This window comes from Bombina bombina, chromosome 3 (assembly GCF_027579735.1).
Source record: "Bombina bombina isolate aBomBom1 chromosome 3, aBomBom1.pri, whole genome shotgun sequence".
NCBI classification, from domain to species: Eukaryota; Metazoa; Chordata; class Amphibia; order Anura; family Bombinatoridae; genus Bombina; species Bombina bombina.
The window spans coordinates 312,479,770-312,495,280 of NC_069501.1; the positions used below are offsets into that span (position 1 = coordinate 312,479,770).

The 15,511-nt window shown below is 38.2% G+C and overlaps 1 protein-coding gene across 1 annotated transcript in view; it reads left to right on the forward strand.

The window, feature by feature from the left end:
* The window catches only part of POLA1 (DNA polymerase alpha 1, catalytic subunit), a 1,417,985-nt gene that overhangs the window by 711,841 nt on the left and 690,633 nt on the right, over positions 1-15,511 (forward strand). The window contains exon 30 of the mRNA XM_053705268.1: positions 7,057-7,188. Coding sequence (XP_053561243.1) covers positions 7,057-7,188 — 132 coding nt within the window. The remainder of the gene's footprint in view (positions 1-7,056; positions 7,189-15,511) is intronic.

Below are 15,511 nucleotides of genomic sequence, written 5' to 3' on the forward strand. Positions count from 1 at the left end.
ATATTTTGACCCAATATAGTTAAAGCAAGTCCATGATATTAAACAGTATGTGATAATTTATTTTGAACAAAAATCAGTATAGTAATACGTCTGATTGCTTTTCATTGTTATTTATTTTTTTATTATAAAGTTAAAACATATACAGTGAAAATTTTCCAGAAGAGGGGATTAAGAAGCAGTTACTTGCCCTATTATTTAATACGTTTTGTAGATTCTCCCAGAGAAAGATACATAGCCTTTCTATATTTTAAATATATATCTAAAGAATCTTATATGCATATAAGAAATACCAAAGTTTAGTTTAAAATATACAACAAACAGTGAAGTTAGATATTTCTCTTGTTAAGTGTATTCAGTCCACGGGTCATCATTACTTATGGAATATATTCCCTTCCCAACAGGAAGTTGCAAGAGGATCACCCAAGCAGAGTTGCTATATAGCTTCTCCTCGCACATGTCATATTCAGTCATTCTCTTGCAACTCAACTAGTATAGGAGGTTGTGAGAAGTCTGTGGTGTTTTTATACTTAGTTTATTTCTTCAATCAAAAGTTTGTTATTTTAAATGGCACCGGAGTGTGTTGTTTATTTCTCAGGCAGTGTTTGGAAGAAGAATCTGCCTGCGTTTTCTATGATCTTAGCAGAAGTAACTAAGATCCACTGGCTGTTCTCGCACATTCTGAGGAGTGGGGTAACTTTCAGAAAGGGAATAGCGTGCGGGGAATCCTGCAAATGAGGTATGTGCAGTAAATTATTTTTCTAAGGAATGGAATTGACTAAGAAAATACTGCTGATACCAATGTAATGTAAGTAAAAGTGACTGTTAACAGGCTGATTTAAATATATACAATATAGTAATTTTCTGAGGAATGGAACTTGACTGAGAAAATGCTATTAATACTGAAGTGATGTTATAAGCCTTAAATGCAGTAGGAGGACTGGTATCAGGCTTATCAATAGAAATTTATGCTTCTTAACATAAGGAGGTTTAAAACGATTTTACTGGCATGTTTAATCTTTTGTGAGGTACTTTGGTGATAAAAACTTATTGGGGCAAAAAAAAATTCCACATGGCTGACCGTTTTTTTTCTGCATAGAAACAGTTAACTGAAACTCCCTATGTTGTAATATTGAGTAGGAGGGGCCTATTTTAGCGCTTTTTTGACGCAGTAAAAATTTAGGCTTAATCTTCCTGCTTCTTCCTGCATGAACCAGGTCGTCTCCAGAGAGCTTAAGGGACTTCAAAAGTCATTTTGAGGGAGGTAATCAGTCACAGCAGACCTGTGACAGTGGTGTTTGGACTGTATTAAAAAACGTTTTTTTGTATACTGCTTATAGAAAACCGTTTTGGGTATTAAGGGGTTATTCATCAATTTGCAAGTGGGTGCAATGCTCTCCTAACTTAATACATTTACTGTGAACATTTTGTTGCTATAACTGATTTGGTTCATTATTTCAACGGTGACAGTTTTTGGTGCTTCTTAAAGGCACAGTAGCGTTTTTCTTTATTGCTTGTAAAATTATTTACAGTGTTTTCCAAGTCTGCTAGTTTTATTGCTAGCCTGTTTAAACATGTCTGACACAGATGAGTCTCTCTGTTCACTATGTTTAAAGGCCAGTGTGGAGCCCCACAGAAACATGTGTACTAAATGTATTGATTTCACTTTAAATAATAAAGGTCAGTCTTTATCTATAAAGGAATTATCACCAGACAACGAGGGGGAAGTTTTGCCGACTAACTCTCCTCACGTGTCAGTACCTTCGCCTCCCGCTCAGGAAGCGCGTGATATTGTGGCGCCTAACGCATCAGGGGCGTCCATACAAATCACTTTACAAGACATGGCTGCTATTATGAATAATACCCTGACAGAAGTATTATCTAAATTGCCAGATTTCAGAGGCAAGCGAGATTGCTCTGGGGTAAGAATAGAGCGCGCTGGTGCTACAAGAGCCATGTCCGATACTGCGTCACAGTTTGCAGAACATGAGGACGGAGAGCTTCACTCTGTAGGTGACGGATCTGATCCAGGGAAACCGGATTCAGAAATTTCGAATTTTAAATTTAAGCTTGAGAACCTCCGTGTATTGCTAGGGGAGGTTTTAGCGGCTCTGAATGACTGTAACACAGTTGCTATTCCAGAGAAGTTATGTAGACTGGACAGATACTATGCAGTACCGGTGTGTACTGATGTTTTTCCTATACCTAAAAGGCTTACAGAAATTATTAGCAAGGAGTGGGATAGACCTGGTGTGCCTTTTTCCCCTCCTCCTATATTTAGAAAAATGTTTCCAATAGACGCCACTACACGGGACTTATGGCAGACGGTCCCTAAGGTGGAGGGAGCAGTTTCTACTTTAGCTAAGCGTACCACTATCCCGGTGGAGGATAGTTGTGCTTTTTCGGATCTAATGGATAAAAAATTGGAAGGTTACCTTAAGAAAATTTTTGTTCAACAAGGTTTTATCTTACAGCCCCTTGCATGCATTGCGCCTGTCACTGCTGCTGCGGCATTCTGGTTTGAGTCTCTGGAAGAGGCCATTCACTCAGCTCCATTGGATGAAATTATGGACAAGCTTAAAGCACTTAAGCTAGCTAACACATTTGTTTCTGATGCCATTGTACACTTAACTAAACTAACGGCTAAGAACTCCGGATTTGCCATCCAGGCACGCAGAGCGTTATGGCTTAAATCCTGGTCAGCTGATGTGACTTCTAAATCTAAATTGCTTAATATTCCTTTCAAGGGGCAAACCTTATTCGGGCCCGGCTTGAAAGAAATTTTTGCTGACATTACTGGAGGTAAGGGTCATACTCTACCTCAGGACAAGGCCAAATCAAAGGCCAAACAGTCTAATTTTTGTGCTTTTCGAAATTTCAAGGCAGGAGCAACGTCAACTTCCTCCGCCCCAAAACAGGAAGGAACCGTTGCTCGTTACAGACAGGCCTGGAAAACTAACCAGTCCTGGAACAAGGGCAAGCAGGCCAGAAAACCTGCTAATGCCTCTAAGACAGCATGAAAGGGTTGGCCCCCTATCCGGAAACGGATCTAGTGGGGGCAGACTTTCTCTCTTCGCCCAGGCGTGGGCAAGAGATGTCCAGGATCCCTGGGCGTTGGAGATCATATCTCAGGGATATCTTCTGGACTTCAAGGCTTCTCCTCCTCAAGGGAGATTTCATCTTTCAAGGTTATCAGAAAACCAGATAAAGAGGCATTCCTACGCTGCGTACAAGACCTCCTAGTAATGGGGGTGATCCACCCAGTTCCGCGGACGGAACAAGGACAGGGATTTTATTCAAATCTGTTTGTGGTTCCCAAGAAAGAGGGTACCTTCAGACCAATTTTGGACCTAAAGATCTTAAACAAATTCCTAAGAGTTCCATCATTCAAAATGGAAACTATTCGGACCATCCTACCCATGATCCAAGAAGGTCAATACATGACCACAGTGGACTTAAAGGATGCCTACCTTCACATACCGATTCACAAAGATCATTATCTGTTCCTAAGATTTGCCTTTCTAGACAGGCATTACCAATTTGTAGCTCTCCCCTTCGGGTTGGCCACGGCCCCGAGAATCTTTACAAAGGTTCTGGGCTCACTTCTGGCAGTTCTAAGACCACGAGGTATAGCGGTAGCTCCGTATCTAGACGACATCCTGATACAGGCGTCAAGCTTTCAAATTGCCAAATCTCATACAGAGATAGTTCTGGCTTTTCTGAGGTTGCATGGGTGGAAGGTGAACGTGGAAAAGAGTTCTCTGTCACCTCTCACAAGAGTCTCCTTCCTAGGGACTCTGATAGATTCTGTAGAAATGAAAATTTACCTGACGGAGACCAGGTTATCAAAACTACTAAATGCTTGCCGTGTCCTTCATTCCATTCCACGCCCGTCAGTAGCTCAGTGCATGGAAGTAATCGGCTTAATGGTAGCGGCAATGGACATAGTGCCATTTGCGCGCCTGCATCTCAGACCGCTGCAATTGTGCATGTTAGGCCAGTGGAATGGGGTTTACTCAGATTTATCCCCCCTACTAAATCTGGATCAAGAGACCAGAGATTCTCTTCTCTGGTGGTTATCTCGGGTCCATCTGTCCAAGGGTATGACCTTTCGTCTTCTAGGCTGGGGCGCAGTCTGGAACTCCCTGAAGGCCCAGGGATCATAGACTCAGGAGGAGAAACTCCTCCCAATAAATATTCTGGAGTTAAGAGCAATATTCAATGCTCTTCTAGCTTGGCCTCAGTTAGCAACACTGAGGTTCATCAGATTTCAGTCGGACAACATCACGACTGTGGTTTACATCAACCATCAAGGGGGAACCAGGAGTTCCCTAGCGATGTTAGAAGTCTCAAAGATAATTTGCTGGGCAGAGTCTCACTCTTGCCACCTGTCAGCGATCCACATCCCAGGCGTGGAGAACTGGGAGGCGGATTTTCTAAGTCGTCAGACTTTTCATCCGGGGGAGTGGGAACTCCATCCGGAGGTGTTTGCTCAACTGGTCCATCGTTGGGGCAAACCAGAACTGGATCTCATGGCGTCTCGCCAGAACGCCAAGCTTCCTCGTTACGAATCCAGGTCCAGGGACCCGGGAGCGACGCTGATAGATGCTCTAGCAGCTCCTTGGTTCTTCAACCTGGCTTATGTGTTTCCACCGTTTCCTCTGCTCCCTCGACTGATTGCCAAGATCAAACAGGAGAGAGCATCAGTGATTCTGATAGCGCCTGCGTGGCCACGCAGGACCTGGTATGCAGACCTAGTGGACATGTCGTCCTGTCCACCATGAACTCTACCTCTGAGGCAAGACCTTCTAATCCAAGGTCCTTTCAATCATCCAAATCTAATTTCTCTGAGACTGACTGCATGGAGATTGAACGCTTGATCCTATCAAAGCGTGGCTTCTCCAAGTCAGTTATTGATACCTTAATACAGGCACGAAAGCCTGTTACCAGGAAAATCTACCATAAGATATGGCGTAAATACCTGTATTGGTGCGAATCCAAGAGTTACTCATGGAGTAAGGTTAGGATTCCTAGGATATTGTCCTTTCTCCAAGAGGGTTTATAAAAGGGCTTATCAGCTAGTTCATTAAAGGGACAGATCTCTGCTCTGTCTATTCTTTTGCACAAGCGTCTGGCAGAAGTTCCAGACGTCCAGGCTTTTTGTCAGGCTTTGGCTAGGATTAAGCCTGTGTTTAAAACTGTTGCTCCCCCGTGGAGCTTAAACTTGGTTCTTAAAGTTCTTCAAGGAGTTCCGTTTGAACCCCTTCATTCCATTGATATTAAACTTTTATCTTGGAAAGTTCTGTTTTTGATGGCTATTTCCTCGGCTCGAAGAGTCTCGGAGTTATCTGCCTTACATTGTGATTCTCCTTACCTGATTTTTCCATTCAGACAAGGTAGTTCTACGTACTAAACCTGGGTTTTTACCTAAGGTAGTTTCTAACAGGAATATCAATCAAGAGATTGTTGTTCCTTCATTATGTCCTAATCCTTCTTCAAAGAAGGAACGACTTTTGCATAATCTGGACGTAGTCCGTGCCCTGAAATTCTATTTACAGGCAACTAAAGATTTTCGTCAAACTTCTTCCCTGTTTGTTTTTTACTCTGGACAGAGGAGAGGTCAAAAAGCTTCGGCAACCTCTCTCTCCTTTTGGCTTCGTAGCGTAATACGTTTAGCCTATGAGACTGCTGGACAGCAGCCCCCTGAAAGAATTACAGCTCATTCCACTAGAGCTGTGGCTTCCACCTGGGCCTTTAAGAATAAGGCCTCTGTTGAACAGATTTGCAAGGCGGCGACTTGGTCTTCGCTTCACACCTTTTCAAAATTTTAAAAATTTGACACTTTTGCTTCTTCGGAGGCTGTTTTTGGGAGAAAGGTTCTACAGGCAGTGGTTCCTTCCGTTTAAGTTCCTGCCTTGTCCCTCCCATCATCCGTGTACTTTAGCTTTGGTATTGGTATCCCATAAGTAATGATGACCCGTGGACTGAATACACTTAACAAGAGAAAACATAATTTATGCTTACCTGATAAATTTATTTCTCTTGTAGTGTATTCAGTCCACGGCCCGCCCTGTCTTTTTAAGGCAGTTCTAAATTTTAATTAATACTCCAGTCACCACTGCACCCTATAGTTTCTCCTTTCTCGTCTAGTTTCGGTCGAATGACTGAATATGACATGTGAGGGGAGGAGCTATATAGCAACTCTGCTTGGGTGATCCTCTTGCAACTTCCTGTTGGGAAGGGAATATATTCCATAAGTAATGATGACCCGTGGACTGAATACACTACAAGAGAAATAAATTTATCAGGTAAGCATAAATTATGTTTTTTTATAGCCAACTTACTACTAAAAAGATAGGCATGGACCTTGGATGGTAGGACCCAATGGGTGGGAGTGGGGGGTAGAATCATGCCTCTATAGTAATCTTAAAACCCCACATACAAAAACAGTTACATAAATTCTGTCAAACAGATGTGCCCACTCACCTCTGAGAGAAGCTTCAAGCAATATTACAGAATGACGAAATGGGGTTAACAGTCATCTTTGTATCTCAAATGTCATTATAAATCTACACCATTTTTGTAGATAAAGAGCTAATCTATTTTGCACATCTATTCTCACATCAAGTTGTTCAATTAACATTTGCGTTCTGAATACATGCTTAAATTGAGAAAGAGGGAACTGTTCTTTTCGTCCAGAATACATTTTCTAGCTATTAGGATAATTTGCTTTTCAGTTTTTAATTTAAGCATTTTTGCAATAAACTTGTATATCAAAAATGCTTAGTAAAATGTATCACTCGCCCAAGGCAAGGTATGAACTCTCTAACCAGATGCAACATTTCAATATGGTTGTACGAAGCATGTGTACATATGCTTCACATGCACCTGTGCAGAATAGAAGCGATCTAAGACATTTTTGCCTAAAACTACACTTGCAAAAAATAGTTTTGGCAAATATGTCCTTTTACTTAGTGTCCATTTTCTCCTTTCCCTTCAGATCATTACTCTACTAACCAAACTACTTTTTTAAATGTTTTTTTGTTTCTAATTTTTAAGGCATTGACAAAAGATCCTCAGGACTATCCTGACAAGAAAAGTCTGCCACATGTCCATGTTGCCATATGGTTAAATTCTCAAGGTGGGAGAAAGGTGAAGGCTGGGGATACAATATCATACATCATTTGTCAGGTAATCCTTTTTTTTTTTTTTTTCTTTTTTTTTTTATTATTATTATTATTATTATTATATAAGATTCAATGTATGTGGAAGCATATTTTGACATATGTTTCTATGATCAGTTTAGAAATGTAAGTGTCATGATTCTGTCCTCTTTATCAGGATAGACAGAGCCCAATAGCAGGGTTATCAGGAAGCTCAGAAGATTGCAAAACAATAGACTGAAGACTCAAATATATACAGCAGTCCTGTTTATTAGGATAGAGCTACACAGGCAAATAGCAAGTAATGTCCTGAATTAGTTTTTACTGATACAAGCAAGAATTAAACATCAGCTATACTGGTTTATACAATTTACTTCTGTGATGTGCAAGTTCAGATAGACAAGTGCTGAAAGTCCTACTTCAGGGTCAAGGACTGTAGTACACACTTCTGGGCTAAACAAAGGAAATGCTTCTCCTAGGCAAAGCAAAAGAAATACAATGTGTTGAATTCAAGCTACAAGCAGCAACAAAGGCAGTGCTGGAGACAGGATCAACAAATAGGCACATCAGGCAATAAAGAACTGGAGCTTGGAAACTGCAACAAGAAAAGTCAAAGCAGTAGTACTAACTGTGCCAAATGTAGAGACAAGGTCAGGAGAGTCCCAAGGTTCAAAGGCAGCCAGTAAGTATCCAAACTTAGGCAATGTCACCAGCAGGAAGTAGTAACAGGAAAAACTTCAATGCCAAAGCAAAGAGTGAAGGCATAGGTTGCTCAATATGTAGTCAGAGAGCACTTACCTGATTGGCTACTATCCAGAGAGGGTGGAGCTGAGAAACATATACTGATAATAATCTTCCACAAATCCCTGCAAGTAAACAACCTCCAGTGGCACAGACCCCGGTTCAATCCCAGGCAGTGCTCAGCAAGTGAGACTCCAGCGGCATCCCCGCCGTGCAGTTTGCAGAGCTTATGGATCCTGACATTAAGCTTGATGCAATTGATTAAGGAAGCAAAATGGTCACATTTTAAACTATTCTAATAAAAGCATAACTAGGCATTTACGACTTAGACTGAACAATAGTGCAGTGAAACTAATTAATAATAATGTTCTAATATTTCAATTTAAAGTTAATAGTTTTGAAGCATTAAACTACTACTAAACTACAGGTGATTCTATGGACTCTGACCTATTAGTATTTAAAGGGACTGTATACTGTAAAATTGTTTTTCCCTTAATGTGTTTCCAATTACTTTTTACCAACTGCAGAGTATAAAATGTATGAGAATCTGCTTTTTGTTTATTTGTGAATATTAATTTACTGATTTTGTGTTTTGAAGCCACAACCTAATAAAATGTGTTGAGCTTTTAGGTATAATCAGATTTCATTACTTTATCACTTTGTGTACAAAAAAATGTTTCTTTATTGTTTTATCTGTCCGTAAACTAAAGACCAATACTTGGAGAGAACAATGGAAAATTTACATTTTATTACGTTATCTCTTCTATACCCCACTGGGAGTGTAATTTCTTCTGCTTATCTATAGCTTTGACCTAAGGCTACAAGCTTTCAGAATAGGTGGGGATACATCAGGCTAAATCAACTATTTCAAATGCCAATATAAAGGTAAAGGAAATACTTGTAAACAATTTAATACACTCCAGCAGGTAAAGTGGATCATTGGGAACAAATTAAACGGGAGAAAATTTTATTAAACTGTCCTTTTAAAAACCTTTGAAATATTTAGTGTAATATCATTTGGAAAAAGGGATAGCCTTGTTTTTTTTTAAAAAAAAAAACATAATTTATGTAAGAACTTACCTGATAAATTTATTTCTTTCATATTAGCAAGAGTCCATGAGCTAGTGACATATGGGATATACATTCCTACCAGGAGGGGCAAAGTTTCCCAAACCTTAAAATGCCTATAAATACACCCCTCACCACACCCACAATTCAGTTTAACGAATAGCCAAGAAGTGGGGTGATAAGAAAGGAGCGAAAGCATCAAAAAAATAAGGAATTGGAATAATTGTGCTTTATACAAAAAAAATCGTAACCACCACAAAAAAGGGTGGGCCTCATGGACTCTTGCTAATACGAAATAAATGAATTTATCAGGTAAGTTCTTACATAAATTATGTTTTCTTTAATGTAATTAGCAAGAGTCCATGAGCTAGTGACGTATGGGATAATAAATACCCAAGATGTGGAACTTCCACGCAAGAGTCACTAGAGAGGGAGGGATAAAATAAAGACAGCCAATTCCGCTGAAAAATTAATCCACTACCCAAATCAAAAAAGTTTCAATTTTTATAATGAAAAAAACTGAAATTATAAGCAGAAGAATCAAACTGAGACAGCTGCCTGAAGTACCATTCTACCAAAACTGCTTCTAAAGAAGAGAAAACATCAAAATGGTAGAACATAGTAAAAGTATGCAAAGAAGACCAAGTCATTGCTTTGCAAATCTGATTAACAGAAGCTTCATTCTTAAAAAGCCCAGGAAGTAGAAACTTACCTAGTAGAATGAGCCATAATCCTCCGAGGTGGGAATCCACCCGACTCCAAATAAGCATGATGAATCAAAAGTTTAAGCAAGATGCCAAATAAATGGCAGAAGCTTTTTGACCTTCCTAAAACCAGAAAAGATAAAAAAATAGACTAGAAGTCTATCTGAAATCTGAATAGCTTCAACATAGAATTTAAAAAACTCTTACCATATCCAAAGAAAGTAAGAATCTCACCAAAGAAGTCTTAGGAAAACAATAATTCCTCCCTAATGTTTGTTAGAATTTACAACTTTAGGTAAGAATTGAAATGAGGACAGCAAAAACCACCTTATCCTGATGAAAAAAATCAGAAAAAAGAGATTCACAAGAATGAACAGATAATTCAAAAACTGTTCTAGCTGAAGAGATGTCCAAAAAGAACAATACTTTCCATGAAAGTAATTAATGTCCAGAGCAAGCATATGCTCAAATAGAAGAGCCTGAAAACCCTTCAGAACCCAATTAAGACTCCAAGGAGGAGAAATTGGCTTAATGACAGGTTTGATACGAATCAAAACCTGAACAAAATGATGAATATCAGGAAGTAACACTGCCTTATCCTGATGAAAAATCAGAAAAGGATATTCACAAAAAAGAGCAGATAACTCAAAAACTCTTCTAGCAGAATAAATAACCAAAAGGAACAATACTTTTTTCAAGGAAGTAATTTAATGTTCAGAAAATGCATAGTTTCAAACCGAGGAGCCTGTAAAGCCCTCAGCACCAAATTGAGACTCCAAAGAGGAGAGATTGAATTAATGACAGGCTTGATACGGACCAAAGCCTGTACAAAACAATGAATATCAGGATGATTAGCAATCTTTCTGTGAAAAAAGAACAGAAAGAGTAGAGATTTGTCCTAACAAAGAACTGAAGACAAAACCTTATCCAAACCAACCTGAAAAAATAATAAAATTCTATGAATTTTAAAAGAATACCAAGAAAAGTAGGTCTTCCAGACTCAATAATAAATCTTTCTAGAGACAGATTTACGAGCCTGAAACATAGTATTAATCAATGAGTCAGAAAAACCTCTATGACTAAAAACCAAGCGTTCAATCTCCATCCCTTCAAATTTAATGATTTGAGATCCTGATGGAAAAAATGGGCCTTGAGAAAGAAGGTCTGGTTTAAACGGAAGTGTCCAAGGTTGGCAACTGGCCATCCGAATGAGATCCGCATACCAAAACCTGAGAGGCCATGATGGAGCCACCAGCATAACAAACAAATACTCCATAAGAATTTTGGAAATCACTTTGGAAGAAGAACTAGAGGCGGAAAGAAATAGGCAAAAAGATAATTCCAAAGAAATGTCAATGCATACACTACTTCCACCTGAAGATCCCCAGACCTGAATAGGCCCCTGGAAAGTTCTTTATTCAGATGAGATGCCAACAGATCTATTTCTAGAAATGCTCACATCTGAAAAATTGAAAAACATATCTGGGTAAGAGAGACCATTCTCCCAGAAATAAAGCTTGATTAACAGAGATAATCCGCTTCCCAAATATCTATACCTGGGAAAAAACCCACAGAATTTAGATAGGAGCTGGATTTAGCCCAAGCTAATATCCGAGACACTTCTGTCACAGCCTAAGGACTGATAGTCCTACCCTGATGATTGACATACACCATAGTTGTGATATTGTCTGAAAAACAATAAACGTCTCTTCTTCAAAAAGAAACTAACTGAAAAACTCTGAGAAAGCACAGAGTTCTAAAATATCAAATGGTAATCTCGCCTCCTGAGATTTCCAAACCCCTTGTGCTGACAGAGATCCTCAGACAGCCTCCCAACCAAAAAGACTCACATCTGTAGAGATCATGGTCCAGGTTGAAAGAAACGAAGAGACCTGTAGAACTAAATGATGGTGATCTTAACCACCAAATCAAGAGAGATAAATATTAGGATTTGAAGATTTAAAATGCGAAATCCTAGAATCCCTGCACCATAATTCAGCATAAAAGACTGGAAAGGTTATTTCTATTGAAAATGAGCAAAGGGAATTGAATCCAATGCTGTGGCCATAAGACCTAAAACTTCTATGCATATATAGCAACTGAAGGAAATAGAGACTAAAGGTATCGACAGACGGAACACAATAAAATCGTCCCTTGTCTGATAGAGACAAATACAGTGACACAAACTATTTGGAAACCTAAAAAAGGTGACCCTTGTGTGAGGAATCAAGAGCTTTTGAAAAAAGATCCTCTAACTATGTCCTGGAAGAACAAAGTGAATCATATGAGAAAAATGAAAATATGCATTTATTGTATCTAATGAAAACAAATAATGCTATCACTGACCAAAAAAGGCAGAATAGTTTGAATAAAACTCCAAAACCCAGTTCCTAAAAATGGAACTGGAAGAAATACCCCAGAAGATTCCAGGACTGAGCAGCGCTTGAACCCCACGGGTGATCAGCCATGCTTCAACAGTACCCAAAATATATAGGACCGAAACACACTTAAAGAAAGTGTTAGCCTTACTGGAATAAAATCAAAGAAATTTGGACCGAATAGAACCAAATAAATTTCAAAAAAGTTTTAACCTGCCCCTTGCCAGCCAAGCTGGAATACGGCACGTACATCGCAATTTAGGGAGCTGATTTCAAACTGAAAAATTTCCAATTAAAAACATGTTACTTGGGAAAGAATTCAGGAATTCGTTTCTTAATAAGAACAACCAAACTAGTATAAGCTTAAAGTTTTAGTCTTAGAACTCAATCTTGAAGCCCAGAGTAACCGTTAAGAATTGAATCCAATTATAAAACAAATAATTGATTATCTTAGAACAAAAGAAATATGGATTTTTAGAAATCACAAAATTCTTCTAGCTAAAACAGCTAAAGACATAGATTAAACCTCATTTGCGAAAATATTCAATAAAATGAAAACACAAATTAAATTATTAGCATGATAGTCCAGTTAAAGGACCAGTCAATACAGTGGACTTGCATAATCAATAAATGCAAAACAACAAGATAAATGCAACAGCACCTAGTCTAGTAAATTTTGTCCCTTTAACAATGCTAAAATCATAATCTGATACTTGATCTTAAAGTAAACAGAAAAAAATGAAGCAATTGCAACATCCAAATAAATCACAGGTCCAAGAAAAGTACCTGAAACTAAATAATTTTCCATAAATAAGATACAACCATCTAAAGGAAAATAAATACTATTTTGCTATAGAAACAATAGCATAATTAGTAGGAGTAGAGAGAGCCCCAATAAATTGGAGAACCCTCCAAATTGAATTTAACTGCCGGCAAAGAATATAGTTTAAAACCTTTGAAGAAGGAATAAAAGAAAATTCTTAGCCTATTCTATTCCCTAGTATAAGGAATTGGGAAAAAACCTCTGAAAACACAGAAGAATAAATAAGCAGAAATAGTGTTAGCTAGTCTTGAAAAAGAACTAGTTACCTTAATATCCAAAATAATCAACACCTTTTCAACAAAGAACAAATGTACTTTAATAAAAAAAAAAAAAAAAAAGTAGATTTGTTAGTGTCAATATCTGATGAAGAAAATTCTGAATGAGAAAAAACATCATCAGAGAAGGATAAATCAGTATGTTGTTGGTCATTTGAAACGTCAATAATTAAAAAAGAAGTTTGAAAAAGACCTAAAAATTTTATTAGATGGCACGATGTCAGACAAAGCCTTTAAAATAGAATCAGAAAAATATTTCTTATAAATCTAAATATTTCTTGTACATAAGATGTAAAAAGAATGGCAATATATAATGCATAAATACTAATGGATTCTGCATGTAAAAGTTTATCATGATAACTTATTACAAACCATAGCTAAAGATAAACATTCATAACATTTAAAATAAATGAACTTAGCTTTGGTAGGACTGAAATCAGTCAACAGGAATCCTCTTAGATTGTTTTGAAACAGGAACAGTGAAATCTTGCAATATGTAATAGAAAAAAACAATATTTAAAGCAAAATTATCAAATTCCTTAAATGACAGTTTCAGGAATGGGAAAAGAATGCAAAATAATAAGCTTCTAGAAACCAGAAGCAATAAAAAAGTGAGGTTTAAATAATGTGAGGAAAAAAAGTGAAACAAAAAATACGCCCACATTTTTTGGCGCCAAATATGACGCCCACATTATTGGCACTAAATACAACGCCCATATATTTGGCGGCAAGTATGACTCCACATCCTCTGACGCCAGAACCGAAGCCCACATTTTTTGGCGCAAAAAAATGTCTGAATACACATGCATCAAAAATGACGTATTAACAGAATACAACTTCCGGCGTCAACTACGGCGCCGGAAATGACTAATTTTTTGCGCCAAAAAAGTCTGCGCCAAGAATGACGCAATAAAAAGAAACATTTTCTGCCCCCGTGAGCCTAACAGCACACAGGGAAAAATGTTCAATTGAAAATTTTCAAGGTCAAGAAAAATAAATTGAATTAAAATGCATTATCCCAAATAATGAAACTGACAGTCTGAATTTTAAAGGAATACTGATTATCCTGAATCATGGCAAATATAAGTTTAAAGACATATATTTAGAACTTTACATAGAAAGTGCCCAACCATAGCTTAGAGTGTCATAATAAAATAAGACTTACTTACCCTAAGACACTCATCTACATATAGTAGATAGCCAAACCAGTACTGAAACGAGAATCAGTAGAGGTAATGGTATATAAGAGTATATCGTCGATCTGAAAAGGGAGGTAAGAGATGAATCTCTACGACCGATAACAGAGAACCTAAGAAATAGATCCCGTAGAAGGAGACCATTGAATTCAAATAGGCAATACTCTCTTCACATCCCTCTGACATTCACTGCACTCTGAGAGGAAAACCGGGCTCCAGCCTGCTGCGAAGCGCATATCAACGTAGAATCTAGCACAAACTTACTTCACCACCTCCATGAGAGGCAAAGTTTGTAAAACTGAATTGTGGGTGTGGTGAGGGGTGTATTTATAGGCATTTTAAGGTTTGGGAAACTTTGCCCCTCCTGGTAGGAATGTATATCCCATACGTCACTAGCTCATGGACTCTTGCTAATTACATGAAAGAAATAGGAGCTGCTAAGGAGGTGGGTGGGTGAAATTTTACTGAGGGTGAAACATTTGGGTTTTTCTGACTTGCATTTCGATACAGAGGTGTACATATAAGAGGCTGTTTGTTGTGTTTTAGGTGAATATTCTTGCTATTTGTTTTCTAGAATATATCTTTATTCCATCTACCCTCAGTTTTGTTTATCCTTTTGGAGTCATGTCTTTACCTTCATCTAATATGACTGACCAATTGGAAGAGACCACTAGGGAACATACTGTAGCCCAGGAACATACTCCAGTACGCAACCCATAATCCTGTCAGTATGCCACCTGCAGACATTTAGTGTCCATGCCTATTTATGCTCAATGGGTTTCCACTGATTTTTCTCCAGAGTTTAAAACAGATCATCAAAAGTCTATGACAGAGCTTCTAGCGGCCATTTCCAAACCAAGTAAGTGTAAGTAAAAATCTGCATTTACCTCACACCACCTATGTTATTCAATAACCTGTACCCCAGTCTTGGCTACCACCTAGCTTACAAAGCTCTGAATCTGCAGAGTCTTTCTGAGGGCTCTGAGAGTGAAATGATTTCACGTTCAGATTTAAAGTAGAACATATCCTTTTCCTGCTTCAGGAGGATTTGAATACCATAGATCTATCTGAACCGAATCGTGATTATTCCTAGCCTGTAAATAAGTTGAATTAGGTCTTTAAAGCTCTCCCCAAGGTGGCTAAGGCTTTTTTAAGCACTAGACTTG